Source organism: Falco punctatus, assembly GCF_963210335.1.
Source record: "Falco punctatus genome assembly, chromosome: 12".
NCBI classification, from domain to species: domain Eukaryota; kingdom Metazoa; phylum Chordata; class Aves; order Falconiformes; family Falconidae; genus Falco; species Falco punctatus.
In genome coordinates this window covers 15,640,674-15,657,809 of record NC_137592.1, presented here as the reverse complement: position 1 = coordinate 15,657,809, position 17,136 = coordinate 15,640,674, and the positions used below count along the sequence as shown (strand labels likewise).

The 17,136-nt window shown below is 42.3% G+C and overlaps 1 protein-coding gene across 6 annotated transcripts in view; it reads right to left on the bottom strand.

Moving 5' to 3' along the window:
• Positions 1-17,136, bottom strand: part of DAAM2 (dishevelled associated activator of morphogenesis 2) — a 208,340-nt gene that overhangs the window by 106,691 nt on the left and 84,513 nt on the right. For all 6 annotated transcript variants that reach the window (XM_080407888.1, XM_080407889.1, XM_080407890.1 and 3 more), the window contains one exon: positions 16,824-17,026. In XM_080407888.1, coding sequence (XP_080264014.1) covers positions 16,824-16,997 — 174 coding nt within the window. In that variant the 5' untranslated portion in view covers positions 16,998-17,026. The remainder of the gene's footprint in view (positions 1-16,823; positions 17,027-17,136) is intronic.

Below are 17,136 nucleotides of genomic sequence, written 5' to 3'. Positions count from 1 at the left end.
ACTTGGAGAAAACAGTTGACGGTGGCTTAATCAATGCTGAAGTACCACTCAAGCTGACATGAGATAAATGGCACTGATGTGTCTGGGAGTGCAGAGGAAGGGGAAGCAGTGGAAAGAGATGAGGGAGGTGGTTGTCAGCAGCAAACTACAAGCCTCTGCAATAGAGAATCCAATCCAACAAAACTATTATAGCTCTAACAAGTGCACTGGATAGGACCACATTGCTAGCACACAACTTACACTGCCCGAAAGCTAGTTTTACATTAACAACAGGCCCGGGAACTTAATTTTTCAGTTCGTGTGCCTATGCCAGGTTCTGTTGGCAGATAACAAACAGGTTAGTCTGATGGCTCTCATTTGAGCTGTCCCTCTGCCCATTACAGAGGGAGGTCAGGGAGGAGCAGAGACAGTCATCACAGGTCCAGAGACAGCTGTCCAGAAAGCCACTTCACAGATAACTGCAATGACTGAATAAAAAACTATTTGCAAAGAGACTGAGATCTGAAGAAGAATTGCTTGTGAATCCTTCAAGTGAAGAGGTAAACCTTCCCTATTTAATCACTGTGTCCACCTCCAGGGGACAGTATAGGATTGTTCCCCTACAGTTTTCCTTCCATCACTTTGTTCAGTCCAGCTCATTAGGCTGATATGTAAGAGGCAGCCTGCTGGAAGAGTGCTCATTTCCAATACTGAGATCGATAAGGCATTCTGAAAGACTGCCTGTCCAAACTGTCAGAGAATGAGGTTCATTTAACTGCACAAATTGCCTATGCTTACATACAAACTGGAGCAGTAAGCAGCACAAAAAAAGTACCACTCAGCAAAGATCCCTAAAAAAGAGAAACATTTCACAGGCTTTACCTAATATGCAACTGCAAACAGCAGAGCATGATTGAGGCAGGCATTAAGAGGAGTAAAACAAAGCCTACTTCTCTAGACATCTAGTTCCTATCCCTACCTCCTCAGGGCTGTGCTTGACACAACTGCATGGCCATACCCACAGCAGAACTTGATAGCAGATACTCTTCCAGCAGGCAACAGCACTACTACCCACACAGCCAGCTCATCTCCAGATGCAGCACATTGGTTAAAAGTTCCCACCTGGGGAACTGATATATGTCCCAAGTCCACTGATAACCCACAAAGAAAAAGCAAAACAACAAACCAACCCTTCCCTCCCCTCAAGCTCTTCCATTTTATCCTAATCCTTGGATTTAAAAGTACCCTTTGTAAAGCACACAGAAACAGAATGAGGCTGGGGAGTAACATTTTGATCGTTTTCCCAACTGGTAAGAATTAGGTGGATCACTCCAGAAGATCATTGATTTTCCACACATTTGCATACACATAGTATGTGTATGTGCAGCTATGTATGCCACTTGATCTTACATACACAAAAACTATATACATAAGACATAACACATAACACCTGCCTGTACCTGCAATGTTTTGTCATTACATTTGTGCATGATGAAACCACTGTGCACACAAGTTGCTCACATAGCCTGCTGGCATAGGAAGCAATGTTTACATTTTAGCTACTGCCACAGATCTGACTGTAAAGCTGAAAAGCAGAAGAACAAAAGGCTGCAATTCCCATTCTTTTTCCTTCTTGCTTTTTCAAAAAGCTGCAGCTTCAAAACCCCTTCAGTACTAGGGGTCTAAATCTCTTGATTCTCAGTCATAACAGTACAAGACAAAAAGCACCTAAAGTTTATGTATTGGAAGACTTGTTTCTTTTCTACCTTGCCAACACAGAATTTACTCATTCTTCAGCCCTAGCAGTGAAATAGGACTTTCATCCATCAAAGGCACTGCTTTTTGGTAGGGAAATTTGTCTCACAGAAAGTCAATTAATGCCCTCTCCCCTCACCAAACATACACACACCACACCCGCCATACACACTACACTGCTCCCTTTTTTCCTCCTTAACCACTGGCTAATTGCTTCTTCACTTCCTGGAGAAGAGCTAAATCCTGTTCCGCAAAGCTCTCTGTGACTTGACAGCATACAAATACATATCACCAGCAAAGCCTGTTGTGGCAGTACCCTTTCACAGGCCATTGGAAACAGAATCTGCTGTTCATTTTTCTGCCCTTCAGAGGCAAACCACATGCATGAGACAGCAATCTGCTGGGACAAATAAAAAGAGAAAGAATGAGGAAACCCAGTACCTGTTTATGGAACAATACACAGAGATGTCTAGAGAGAGAAAAAGAGAGATCATGACTTAGATATGCATTCTTATATTCAGGGTCACAATATGGGTAGAGCAAGTGGGAGCTCCATAGATATGGGTGGGCATATGAGGACAATAATGCAAACAGCTGGCTATCAACACCACCTTTTCTGTTAGGGTGGGCTGCATGTCCATGTCAGTGCATTGGAATGAGCCTAATGAGAGGAATGGGGATGAAAACTGAATAGTCAGGCTCATGTGTAATCTAAATCCCTGCTACTGCAATTTAAGTCTATTACTTCCAGCCCTATCAACCACAGGCACGGTGAGCAAATTTTTTTCTTCCTCTTGATAACAGTTTTCAAGCCTATTAAAGTCTGTTGTAATGTCCCTCGTCAGTCATCTTTCTCAAGGCTAAACAAGCCCAGCACTTTCAGACTTTCTTAGAGGTCATGTCCTCTGGACCTCTCATTCTTCTTCTAATTGACTTCCAGGCTCTCCCTGGTCAAAGTACATCTCTCGAAGTGCACTGTTCAAAAGCAGGGACAGTGTTCCAGCTGAGACCTTACCAATGCTGAGTACAGAGATTATTTCATGCATCTTTCAGACCGCATTCCTGGTTACATATTCCGTTAAGACAATTACTTTATTTTTTTTTTTAATAAAAGAAACCTCAAAACTTGCATGACTTACATTCACTCATGATCTACTATAATCCTTAGTTTCTTCTCTGAAGAAGTGTACCCACCTGGCTGCTTCGCTTCCCATCCTGAATTGCCAGACTTGCTCCTAAAAGGAGCATGCTTTAACTGTCCCCATTGAATCCTATCCTTATTCACACCACTTCTCCATCTTCTTTTAAGCTTATATTTTAACGTATCCAAAGTGTTTACAGCCTAGTGATGTGCTTTCTAGAGAGGTGTGCTGCTTATTAGGGATGTCACTGCAAGACTATCAAGCCTTGTACAGTCCCACTGACTATTATCCACTGCTATTGTTTCACATGGGCACCAGTGATACAGCCAGGAGCAGTCTGAGGAGTATCAAGAAGGATTACAAAACCCTAGGAGCAGTGGTAAAGGACTCTGCAGTACAGCTAGATTTTTCATCAATCCTCATGGTCAAAGGGAAGGGGTTTGAAAGGGGCAGTCAAATCTGGTGAACCAACAAATGTTTTCCAAACTGATGCCACAGCCAGGGATCCAGCTTCTTAGACCATGTGATTTGCTTTGAGAAACCTGGCCTACTGGGGGCTGATGGAATCCACCTGTCAGAGAAGGGGAAGAGCATCCTTGGGCTCAGACTTGCCAAGCTTTAAACTAAAGTTGTTGGTGGAGGGGAACCTCAATCCATTCCACTCTTACCAGTTTGATGTCAGCACCAACTATAGATGCCCAAAGCCTGGAGAGAGATTATAGATCAGCAGGAGAGCACCTGAAGAGCAGCACAAAGGAATTCCAGCCACTCCAGCCAGACTCACTGAGGGCCCAACTTAAATGCCTGTATGCAAACACACGCAGCATGGGGAATTAACAAGAGGAGTTAGACACCTGTGCACACCTGCAGGGCTACAATCTTACTGGTGTCACAGAGATGTGGTGGGATGGCTCCTATGACTACAACTGTGGGAATGGGAGGATACAGGCTCTTTAGGAAGGACAGGCAGGGCAAACAAGGACAAGGTGTCACCCTCTATGTCAATGACCAGCTAGAGTGCATGGAGCTCCGCCTGGGGATGGATGAGGAGCTGACTGAGAGCTGATGGTCAGTGTTAAAGGAAGGGCAGGGACACATAACATTATAGTAGGGGTCTACTACAGGCCGTCCAACCAGGAAGAAAGAGCAGATGAAGCCCTCTGTAGACAGGAGCTACTTCCCATTCACAAGCCTTGGTCCTCATGGGGGACTTCAACCACCCCAGTATCTGTTGAAGGGACCACACAGCAGGGCATAAGCAACCCAGGAGGTTCATGGAATGTGTTGATGATAACTTCCTTCTCCAGGTTATAAAGGAGCCAAGAAGAAGAGGTGCTATGCTGGACCTCTCCTCTGGAAACAGGCTGAGAGTGTTGGGGTTGCTCAGCCTGGAGAAGAGAAGGCTCCGAGGAGACCTTACTGCAGCCTTCCAGTGCCTAAAGGGAGCCTACAAGAAAGCTGGAGAGGGACTTTTTAAAGCATGCAGTGATAGGACAAGGGGGAATGGTTTTACACTAGAAGAGGGTAGATTTAGATTAAATATTAGGAAGACATTCTTTACAGTGGGGGTGGTGAGGCACTGGCACAGGTTGGCCTGAAAAGTTGTGGATGCCCCATCCCTGGAAACGTTCAAGGCAGGTTGGGTGGGACTTTGAGCAACCTGGTCTAGTGGAAGGTGTCCCTGCCCGTGGCAGGGGGGTTGGAACTAGATGATCTTTAAGGTTCCCAGTCTATGATTTGGAAACTCAATAGGTATGCTTATTCCACTATCCAGACAATTAAATGAAAACACCAAACAGAATTGAAGCCATTGAACCTCTACTTGATACATCTTTTCACTGCAAGTTCTCTAGGGCAAGTACCGTATTTACCTCCACATCCTGATTATACACAGTATATCAAATACCTCTCTCAAACAGAACTTCTAGTATCACCATACATAACACTAAATAACAATAAAATCTGCTGTTTCAGCACAGTGTCTATTCTCCTCCCCTTATTTCCTTTTCTTCTCCTCCCCTCATTTCCCCCTCCCTTTCCCTCTCTGTGCCAGGGTTTGTTTTTCATGCCAAGGTTCTTTAGATGAGACCCTGTATGGGAAGGTAGGTGTGGGAAAGGTTATTAGGAAATTGCCGTCTAAACTGCTACCTTTCCGGCTTCCCCACCCTCTCCCTCCCTACAAAGTCTCTTCTGTTCTGTTTTAATACTAATGAGTTCAGGGGAGGTTCCTAGGCTGGAGCAATTCACCACTTGCACTGTGCCAAAGCACACAGGCACACACCTCTCTGATCACTTCCTGCCCCAACACAGTCTTGCTGGCTCAACCCTCAAAATGTGGGCTGGGAATTGCTGCTGTGGCCCTGTGCCAAAGGCAGGCTGAATTTCCAGGGGCGTCAGTGCCATCTACTTCTTTTCCTCCCAGCTTTATCCTCTTGTGTGCATCCTATTTGTCATATGCCCCTATGGAGGAAAACAAGGGTAAGTCAGAGCTTTGCTGACCTTTAAATCTCTGATAAAATATTACATAAAAATGCAGGAGGAACCAAGAGGTTAGTTAAGAATTTAATGAGCAAAATTAACTTCATATCAAGCTTTGGTTGTGCAGTTCAGACACACATACTCAAACTTATATCCAGTGTAAACTCAAAAGACCTCCAATAAATCAACATTTCTGGAATGAGTTCAGGTTTACACAGATAGAAGTGAAACCAGAAGCTGGCTTTAGTTCTTCTCTTGCACTACTGAATCTGAGTAATAATTCAGAGAGCAAATCAGAGTTCAAAATGTCCCTAACTCCATTAAACTTGAGTGGACTTACTTTAGAATTACACCAGTGCAAAATATTAAACAAATTACTTGCTTAAATTGTAACAGAAGGTAAACCTTTCAGCTATAAAACAGTCTGGGTTCTACAGCCTACAGCACAGATTTACAGAATAGACTGAGCAGTCTATCAGTCCCATTTTTGGTAACTGTTAACTTCTACTTCACTAAATGGAGATGAGCTGTATTGACTACTAATCAGTTCAGACCAGCTAGAAGAACACCCACATATGAGGCTTCTGTTATCTTCTCTGGGGTGAGGTGGAGGGCAATTCCACAATGCTCCTCACTCACATAAACTGAGTATTTCCATAGTCAAACACTGAATTGAAGGAACAATAATATATTTGGTTATTTAACTCACACCCTGTCCTGTCTCATTGCTCAAGTATTCTGATGATCAGAACAGTAACTACTGCACTGACATCATTGGGCTTAATAAAACACCATCCAAGACATTTTTCTCTAAATATTTCTAAGAAAGAAATTATCAGAAACTTTCACAATATACAGCAAAAGAAATAAGAGAAGGATGAACATTTGCCTTGCAAAACAAACTCATCTAACAGCAAATCATACTTGCATTTACTGTCAGGTTAAGTGTTTGTAATCAAAATGTTCTCTCGAATCATCAATGTAGAAGCCAACAACTTTACACTGACCAACAAACTCATCCAGCTGTTGCTCTCTATACAAGATGTAATGCTGAAACACAGCCACTAAAGCAATCCCAATGGATTTTCCATGACTCAGGGATCTCCCTGGACACCTGCCAAGCTGGGAAACTGCAATCTGCTTTCCCCTTGTAATTTCCTTTGGAGAAGTTATTCTTCAAACCTCCACCTAATAAACTATTGCATAACATTGTTGTGCATGTTGGTAAATTCTTTTCAAAAGATGTTTGTGTTATTAGTCTGGGCAGCTTAAATTTTATGTGGTCAACAAACGATGGGAAACTGCAAAATGAAAATATGCCCTTAAGTTTTTTAATATAGAAGTCCATAGAATATACAGATGTTGACTAGGGCCCTTTTGCATACAGCGCTGGGCCCACAGTTGAAAGAAAGGAGAGTCTGCTCAGGAAAGCTGTAGAGTCTTGTATCATGTTCTCCCTAAAAAAAAACCCAAGTAGATAAGAGCAAGGCAATGTCTATGACAGGAAGCAGTAGTAGAGATTTGCTCCCAAGAGATTTGCTCTTCAAATACAACACATTCTGCCACTGGAAGACTCCTGCACTACCTACAACCTACACATGTTGCATCTTTTCAGCATCTTTTTAATCTGACTACAATTCTGTACTAAAACTGGTTTAAGAGGCATTATTCTTCCCTGTTTACACCAGGGAAACAAACTCATAAATGCATGAAATAAGTTGTATAAGCTTGTAGAGGTAGCTAGGAAAAAAAGACATAATGTTCTTGAAATGTTTTTCTCCCAGCAGGTTTACAGACTTTTTCATTTGCAGAAAATGAGGTACCTAGCATTAAAAGCTCTGGATCAGTGGTGTTCCAGTGCCAGGTGGAAGGCATCTGCCTGTACTTTCTCCGGACAAAAGACACCAAAAAGACAGCCCAGTGCAAAGAGTGACAGAAAAAGCACCTCCTGAAACTTGCCTTCATGTGCTGCTCCCACCCAGTGCTGAAAGGATGAGCAGAAGGGCCATTCCTGTATTTAGTGACACCAAAAGCTGCCCCTTACCCAGTGCAGAGGAAGGTACCTGGAAACTGCTGACCTGAAAACCTTGGTTCCCTGAGAAACTGCTACTCCATCCACCCAGCCCCACCTGTGCCACCTTGTGCTGCCCACTTTGGGGTCTTGCAGACCAGGCAAATGCCAAGAAAAGGTCATTTCCCTCCAACACTGGAAAAGTCATCCTACATTACCTTAACAGGTCACCTGAATGATAAACAACCTTGAGCACTGTTTGACAACACAATCAACCTATAGAAGGACACAGAGGCATGAATTAATTACAAACCCCTTTCCGTCATTCTTCTTCAGGCTACATGATGCACTATCTGAGCAATAATTATATATGATATAAATTGCTACTAGATGAGCAAATACAGAAGCTGATTTGAGTCAACACATTAAACGGATGATCTTTCATTATTGTTATCTATGTCTCCATTCAATTATTTTGTTTTGTTAACAGTTCCTCCTTAACCCTAGTTACACTTCCACAGGGATAACTTCTATCCCAAAACACTTGCCTCCCATCCCCTTTCACAACCTTTCCTCCTCACTGGAAAACTTCACTGCTTTCCTAGCTTCAGGTGGTTACTTTTATCGAGGTATTTTGCTATAATTTTTTTAAGGTCTTCATCACAGGGACCTGGCTTCCCCTTTCCCGCTCAAATCAGGCTAAATGAAAAATCATACCTCCTACATCTCAGATCTGGCCTTTCTTCTGTGAGCTGCAGAAGGAACAGACATCTATCATTCAACCTCCCTTCATCACTGTGCAGGCTCTTTCTCTCCGAAAGCACAGCCAAAAGATCATATTGGCCTAGGATTCATCCTGTGTCACCTCCATCTTTGTAACCTGTCTTTGCTTTCCCTTCAGCACCACAGCTACTTAATTGTTGTGTCTTTTTCTTCAATGTTTTGGAAAACTTTGTCCCTCCTTATCACCATGTCCTGTCTGGTTACAACCTACTCATCATGCTCTTTGCATGATGTAGTACTTTGCCATTTCTCCCAGATGGATCTCCGGATGCACTTTCTTATCCCAAAGATGCACCTTCTCATCCCAAATTACTTTTCTGATCTGATTCATAAGTCTCCCATCTCTCCTCAGCAGACCAAATCTAGATTCAAATATCCTCTCTAGAAGGTGAGGAATATGTTCTGAATAGATTTGTAAGTCATCTAATACAGCTCTGAAAAACATAAGACACTAATAAAGAGAAGTAAAGAAAGGACAGAAACTGCAGAAGGGCAGCAATGATACTCAGAGAAACCATTTCAAAGCTGTGGAGCACTAGGACATCCCTGTACTGTTGCTGCTGGTTTTACTTCTACTGGAGAGGGCAGAGCCTGTTACTCTAAGTCAGCAGGCATCAAAGTGGCAGAAACAGTATGAGAATTCTGGTTCAATTCTAGGAGGAAGGTAGGACACTGTCTACTCTGTATCCACCCAATTGGAGCTGGAAAAGCCTCAGAAGGCTAAAATAAAGATAAATTTATTTGATCTTTCCAGCTAGCAAATATGACTTCTATTATCAGTATCACCTTAGTGTTTTATCACTTCAGCACCCTTCAGACTCAATCCAGAAAGTTCCTGACTCTTTGTTATAGCCATAATGGAACGCAAAAACTATTCAAATATTAATGATGTCTTACTAAGGAAAAAGGCCACAGTAGAGCTTTACTTTATTTTTTCTTTTTATGTAATACTGCCTAACACTTGCAGCTATGCCAAAACAAGATAGTGTTATCAAATCAGCTGATAAGCTAATAGAATCACATGGGTACAAGATTTCTGCACAGTAAGCATATCCACCCTATCTGTGGCTTAGGAGATAGGATATCATGACAGCTTCCAAGCATTCAGTAGAAGGAAGACACAAAATTGACATTTTAGCACATCTAAAGTGGCACATTCTATAGTGGCAGGATCTGTTCTTTCCTCTCTTTGCATTCCAAGCTACATACCTGCTCTTCTTCCAAAATCCAGTGCTTCTCCTCTTAATGCCCTAGATGCACTACATGCATTTCCTCAGTCAGGGAAATCAGGATTACCCTGGTAAAAGCATGTAGTCCAATAAGTAGGTCTTTCTCAGGTGTTTCATGCCTACTGTAGGTAAACGATACTCAGAACACACTCAAACATTCCCTTTAGCTATTCCAACCATGACCACAACCCTCCCCACCTTTCAGAAAGGCAGCCAGTATGCTCTGCTTGGGATATTCAGAAGCCAACAAGCACCACAGACACAGAAGATACCACACAGGCCAAATTTCAGGCAACGTAGAATGATATAATTGCACTGCTGTCTTCAGTGGAACTGAACTGCTTTACATCAGATAACTGTCCATAAGGTTTATTCTAAAGCAACAAGATCTACAAAATAGTGAATCCCTGCACAAAAGCCTCTTGACTACACAGGTACTGTGGTAACACCCTCAGCTTCTTCACACCCAAAATCTACCATGTAAGCCCACGCCTGGAATTATATTTGTTTACATAACTTCATTGATTCTCAGACACAAGAGTGTGAGACCTGGCCCCCATCTCATGCTCCTCTCTCAGCATCTGGGTGTCACACATTTGCAGCAGAGTAGCTGCTACTTCTTACACAGCTGGTCAGGGAGCTGGGAGCTGCCAACCAGCTGCACCTACTGGAAAGGAGCCTAGAAAAAGTGCTGCTGCTGCTGCACTCAGTGCCATAAGCCTGTGCCCATCAGAGGACTCTGTCTGTAGGCGAGTGTCTGAAGAGGGGAGCTGTGTCTGCCACAAAGCCTGAAATGTAATACTTCTTATGTATTGGGACTTGAGTGACTGTAGAAAGCTGCTTGTAGCGATATGTGCATTAAAATCAGAGATTTGCACACATGTATTCCACATGGGATGTATAAAGTGGGCTGGACATTATGAAAAATCTCTTTGAAGAGCAGGAAGAAAAAGAAAAAAATATCCTGGATCCAGACAACTAAAAGGAAAAAGGAACATGAGGGAACATTTGTGTATAAGTAGACAGACTATGATACTTTGCATCCCAAGCCTCAGTCCCCTAATTGCTTCAGAAATCTTAAACCACCCAGTACTTTTACCATTACTATAATAGAAGACAAGTGCATCTGAGTTCATGTAAAATGTTAATCTGCCACCTATAAACTAATTCAAGAGAAAGGAAAGGTTTTGTGGCCTGGTCCCCATCAGTGAGGAAAGAAATCTGCTGCCTCAAGGCTTTGCTTTTTTCTTCCTTCAGAGACAGTGTCTTCTACTCAGATGGAGATGCTAGGCCTTCTTCCTGGATATGAGCCTCTGGTCATGAAAAATTCAGCTTAGTCTTATCATCAGTATTTTCTTCCAGCCTCCACTATAGTGTTCTCATTAAGTGCAAGAAAGGAAGCATTAATAGGGGTGGGGAGTCTCCACTGAGCCAAGGCCAGCAATGCCTCCTAGTTTGCTGGAGTCAGAGCTAATCATGTGCAAATGAAAATGAAGGACCTCTCCAGATCTAGGTTGCATTTGGCACTTCACAACCTTCCTGACTGATTAGGCACAGTCATTCATTACAGAAAAGCAGAGGGAATAAAATAACTTCCTCTTAGAGACAAAACACTATAAAGGCACTTTAAAATTATGGTTGCAGAGAAATTTGCATTGATCAACAACTTAAAGCCACAGGCCTGTCAGAGGTGTGGTCTGAAATGATGGTTTACATGCACAGCAAGTGACAAAGAAATTAAATCCCTGTCTTCAAAAGAATCCAGAAAGATGATAGAATGACTCAAAAGACTGATAATTTGAAACTGAAATACTCAAAGCTTGGTAATGTCTGAATTTAAATGTGATTAAATACTGTAATCAATACACACAACACATGTTTGGGTTTTGAAGTGAGAACCTAAAATACATGTCCTTCTAAGCCACAAACCTTCAGGAAGAAACTAAGAACTAAATAAGCTTTAGACATGGAGGATACTTTTCTGGGAAGGTGGTGCTCCACATTGGGAGCCAAGAGACAGAGCAGGCAACTCTGTTCCCAAGAAACATTACAAGGGAGCTGGTGGAAAAATAGAGAACTTTGTTCTCCAGACCCATCAACAAACACAGAGAAACACAGCTGATGCCTTCTTGCACTTGCATACATTGACATATAGCATCTACATTCACATGAGGGGCCACAATGGAGGCATTTCTTGTAGTTTTTACCCTGTAAATATTCTTGCAGGGTGAAGAGCCAAAGAGGTGCCTCATGAACACTGCCACAGTTAGGACTTGGCAAGCTTGAGGGGGGACTGGTGATATTGGGAGTATTTATTCAGTGTGGTGAAGCCTAGTTTTCATCTGAGGTTTATGTTGTATCCATTACATTAAATGGCCTGCAAGGGAGAACTAAGCATGAAGGAAATTTGCTACTTCCCAGTCAGCTGTTTGCAGTGGGAACCACTACTACAGTTATTTAGGTTTAGATCTCATCTCCCTGTGGCCCTTGATGAAGGTATGTTATCCAGTGTGTGCCAAAAAACAAATGAAAACTGAAAAAGAAACAGGTCCAAATGCAATGTAAGAGAAACAAACCATGACAGGAGAATCCGTTCAGTGTCCCACCAGAATGTTTCAGAGGCACCCAAGACTAAGAGGGGATAACAGTAAACATTTTTCAAATCTTTCCCAGTGTAAGAATCTAATGTGATGCAAGCAACTCACTCAAGCTTGGAGGCTGTAATAATAGGATCAGCTTTGAAAACAGCAACTCGAAAGACAACCCCACTTTTTCCCCATGGACTTTCCATCCTAAAATAGAGAAACTTGAACTCTGTCTTCTCAAATACCATGATGATCTCAGAGCCACTATTAGAGAAAAAGAGCAACAACTGTGCTAGCATTCTTTACATTTTTCTGCTTTCCCTGAATTGCCAGCATTGAAGTTACCCATCTTGGCAAGGTACGAGTTCAAATCTGGGATCAGTCTGCCAGTGTAAGAGACATCTAGATGGAAAAATCTTCAGTATCAAGCAGCACACCACCCATAACCAACAAGAAGAGCCCAGGACTCTACTATTGAGCAAAAGGAATCAGAATCTACTGTGGCAAGAACACACTGCTGCTAACAACTATGAACAAGGACATGGAGAAGTTGTTTCATGAAAAAAATCACTTCCCCTTGCCTTGCAATAGTTCTTCCAGACTCTTCTGCAGTTCCTGTTCAGTCAATAAATCTGTACAACGAAAAACACATGTGCTTAGCACAGCCATTTTTGCCAGCAGGCACAAAATCAGCTTGGTGCCTGCCAGTAGACCACCAACTGCAGCAGTACTTTACTACATGGCAGTATACCTAGTGCCAGCTGAGAAGAGAGACTGAGGAAAAAGCAGAAGTGACTCTGGCGAGGACAGCTTTGAATGGTCAAGTAGGGCTAGTTTTATAGCTTATGAGGTACAGCAGGGGTCCTCAAACTATGGCCCCCCACGGTCCTCAATCTGGCCCTCAGTATTTACAGACCCCCCTGGGGCCCCCCCTCCCCGCCGGGGGCTGGGGGGGAAACCAAGCAGCCGCAGATGACTGCCTGCCACTTTATCCTTGCGCTGGCCCCCTGGTTAAAAAGTTTGAGGACCCCTGCTATAAAGCTTCTCTTCCTTGCCTATTCATTGAAGGGGAGATGTTAAACCCAGCTGTTCTGCCCTCTTTCAGCTGGGTGCACGGAAGTGGCCCTTTGAGGGGCAAAGCTTGTGGTCACAAGTATTTTTGTTTGCTTTGTCTCTTGTACACCTAGGCTCCTAGTAAGGACTAACCTGTACTGTTACTACTGCATTAGTCTGAAGGCAATCACTGCCAGCGGAGAGCCTGAGAAGTAGTACATCTTCTCCTGTCTTAGCCCAAACAAAGTCAAACCAAATCACCCTGAGCCATAGTCTTCATTTAGACCTACTCTCCACGTGGGTTTCTAATGAAATAAATCAAGATTGAATTTGGACCATATCAGGAGTAACCCTTTTTGTTCTAATCTTCTAATTGAGAGGACAGGGCCTAAACACTGCATCCAACTTCAAGTGACACAAAATTCTGATATCCTTCCTAGAACCTTTTTCTGGTTGAGCAGCATTGAGAGCGGACATTTCATCTGAAATCAGCATTAACTTCTCATTGACAACCACTGCCTTGGTCAGAGTCCAGATAGGCAGCTGCTGCTGCTCAGTCGGTTGGTCTGGGAGCATCCCTCAAACAGAGCAGCCCGTACATTTCCCCCAGCCTGGCACCTACATGAGCAAGTTTGCAAGCTCTGGAGGGGTCTTGTGACTCCATCACAAATAAAGGATACCAACACTTTCATAATTCCTCTTCTTGCAAAATGGATAACTCTAAATTCACTTTTCATTATATTAAATTAAGTACTACAAGAACAAGAGAAGACATGCTTCTGGCCCTCAAAATGCCCATTTCCCTTAGAAAGGCAGGTAGAAACATATTGAATATTTACTAGACTGGAAAATTCATCACAAGAGAGGCTTTTCCAGCACAGCCAGGCTTAGCTCTTCTTGTAATTAACTCTTATGTGGGAAAATGCCCCAGATTTTAACTGCAACAAGGGGGAAAATAAGGCTTTTAAAAACTCATTCAAGCACACCAGTGTTTCATTATACCCTCTGTAGAGCAGATGGCAAGATGAGTCTATACCCCCTGGGCCTGCTTCAGGGAGGTAGCACAAATGCTTTTCTAACTACAGATCTCAGATGATGTTGGTGTGATCATTTCACTTGGGGATTTGGGTCAAAAGGCTTTACACTCAAATCTGGTTTTTATATAGCACAAGCGCACCCAGACTAGACCCTAACGGATAAGCAGCAGGGAGGCTAGTACACAGCACAGAGCCCTCTCAGGCACTTCCAGGTCGCTGATTTACACTGGTGCATTTACAGACTGAATCTTTCTAATCCAATTAAAATCTCATCTGAGCTGTCAATACAGATGTAGTCAGTTTTATTTTAGTACCTCGTAGAACATGCATTAATCCGGACCTGTGGACAAACTAGGCCTTCTAGGCAAATTCCGCATTCTGCCAGGCCAGTTTCTAGCCCAGGTCCTCTCAATCCCAAAGCCCTTAACTGCTCTCATGTTGCCTGCCTACCCAGGAACTCTGACAGACATGCATCACCATCCTATCGGAGAGGCTTTATAAAAATGTGCAATTTACATCATTAATGTCCTGAAAAATAGCACTTTTCTTTCCAGCTCGCTTCTCATGTAATGATGGCTACAGTACTATTATTAAATATAAGAACATTAATATGATCTATTTCCATTGCAATGGCTTCATTTATTTGAAAGGTATATGCCAGTTACAGGCTGTCAGCACATTTAATAAGTTATTGCATAAAGCAACAACGCACAAACTTCTGAGACCAAAAATATTTACAGATCATCATGTATACTTGTCATTATATTTTGCACCAAAACCATTATAAATTATACTATTTAATAGACTTCCATAAGGCAGCTGTGAGCTGTTTTTCCACAAGCATGTGGAATACCAGTACTTGCCAGGCATAAAACAAACAGCTAAAAGCACCCTTAATAACACCACAAGCTCTCAAACTCCTCACAGGAACTGATAACCTCAGTAAGCAGAAGCCCAGCAGCAACTAAAACAGGTATTTTACGATGATCCAAAGGTAAACAAGTTCAAGTTTTAGCAAGCCAAGTTCAGGAGCAAAGCACATCTGTTGGTCATATCTTCAGGAAGGCCAAATCAAGTGCTTCAACAGATCTTGGTATTGGAGAGAGGTGAATTTTGATACAGCAATTAAAGCTTTGCATGTGAAAAACAATACTTAAACAGGAGAAATAAATTGACAGCAGAGCAGATTTCAGATTACACACTCATGAGAGATACCTGTCACCAAGCAGAATTCTGCACAGTCAGTTGCACTTTCAGAGAAATTCCAGTAGTCTCAGATAAAGGCAAAGTGACTTAAATATAGACTCGAATTTTGTGAGATATCTCAGTAAGAGGAGATTCCTCATCTGCTACTTAATCAGAGGAAGTACACTATCCTCTGCTGCAAACCCTATTCTTCCTGAAACAGCTACAAATAATATTGACTCCTTCCCACACCCCTGCCATAGAATACTGCAAATGCTAAAAAATTGTCATGGGTGCTAGGCAAAGTAGAAAAAAAAAATGGAAAATAAATCCACACCAATTTACTATGTACACAGAAAGCTGAGGAAGTTCTTGGGCTGAAAATGCTTAGAGTGTTGGAGAGTAAGTATCCTGGAAAAGACAACCCTACGTCCACATTTTAAATTCTTCCCTAGGCATCTGTTTTGGATCCTATCTTGAAATAAGAGCCTGGGCTAGGTTTTCAGACCACTGATCTGACAAACTATAGCTGTCCCTATGTTTGGTATGACATACTACAGTTGTCCATGTGTTAAACTCCACTTGCATACCCGAATTATATAGTTATTTTCATCGCCATTGAACTCTGAAGCCATGGTAAAAGACAAGAACTTACTGGGCTAATGTTATAAGTGTAATATAGAAAGATTACTGGCAAATGCCTATAATTCTGAGATCCAATATTTTCTGTTCTATTCCACATCTGTGTAGCACCACTCAGGCATGTATACTCTTACAGATACCTGACTTTATGTAAGCTCTGATCTCAGAATAGTAATCAGCTGCATCAAATGAGTATCACCTTTATGATTCAGATTGCAAAACATTACAGCCCTATGACCTCTGCCTGTGTTGTATGTGAGGGTTGAACAAGAGGGCAAAGACAGCAAAGTCATTTGATGCCAGGCATGAATAGCCAGTGCCTGCTGCTGGAATCCATGTTTACCACAAAAGCAAATGACAAAGTTCATCTGAAATAACTGCTTCCCTTCCTGTTTATGTCTGTTGCTGTGACAGCACTATTTCATAGTTCAAAGGCAGCTGTCTGATGAAACACAATTAGCACGGTCACCTGATTCTTACACCTCACCAGCAGCTATGCTACTGATCAACAGAACAGTATAGTCCTTGATTTATAGACCCACAACACCTAAGACTTTCCATTTTACTATATTATACATCAGATTTTATCCCAAAGTTGTTAAGAAGAAATTTACTGTCAAGGATTTATTCAATGGAAGGAACCTTAAAAGTTCTCCAATGTGCCCAGTCCTCTGCCTAGAGAACTGTATAGTGCTGTGAGAATAATCATATTTAAACATTTTGTTGTACTTATACCCTGTGCCACTGTCATCCATCTTGTCATTTGCCACCTTTCTCCCACCATGGAATTGGTAATAAAAGAATGGGGGAAAAAAACCCCTGAAAAAAGCAGCTTCAACATAAGTTTTTCCTATCCCTAATAAGTCCCTGAAGTCCCTTAAGTCCTTCTTTGAAGAGAGTTTATCCACCCCCTAAAATATATCATTCTGCCAGCAGAAACTTACCACAAGTTCGGAGAATCTGGCATTGAGCTCTTCTGCTGGTGGGATTGGGACAGAAAACTCAAGGAATTGGAGGGGGTTATTGTCCTTGAGATTGATTTCAGGGAGGTTGCTACCCCCAAAACAACAAAGAAACCCCAACGCATGACGATTCCTCTTCCGGGGGGCCATGATCATGGTGTATGATGCTATCTTCTGATCATGTTCTGCAGGAAGAAAAAAAAACAACAAAACAACAGACATTAAATGATAAGACTGTTGGATCTGCACAGCTCTGTGCAGTCAAAATGGTTATCATTGGTACAACAGCTGGAAG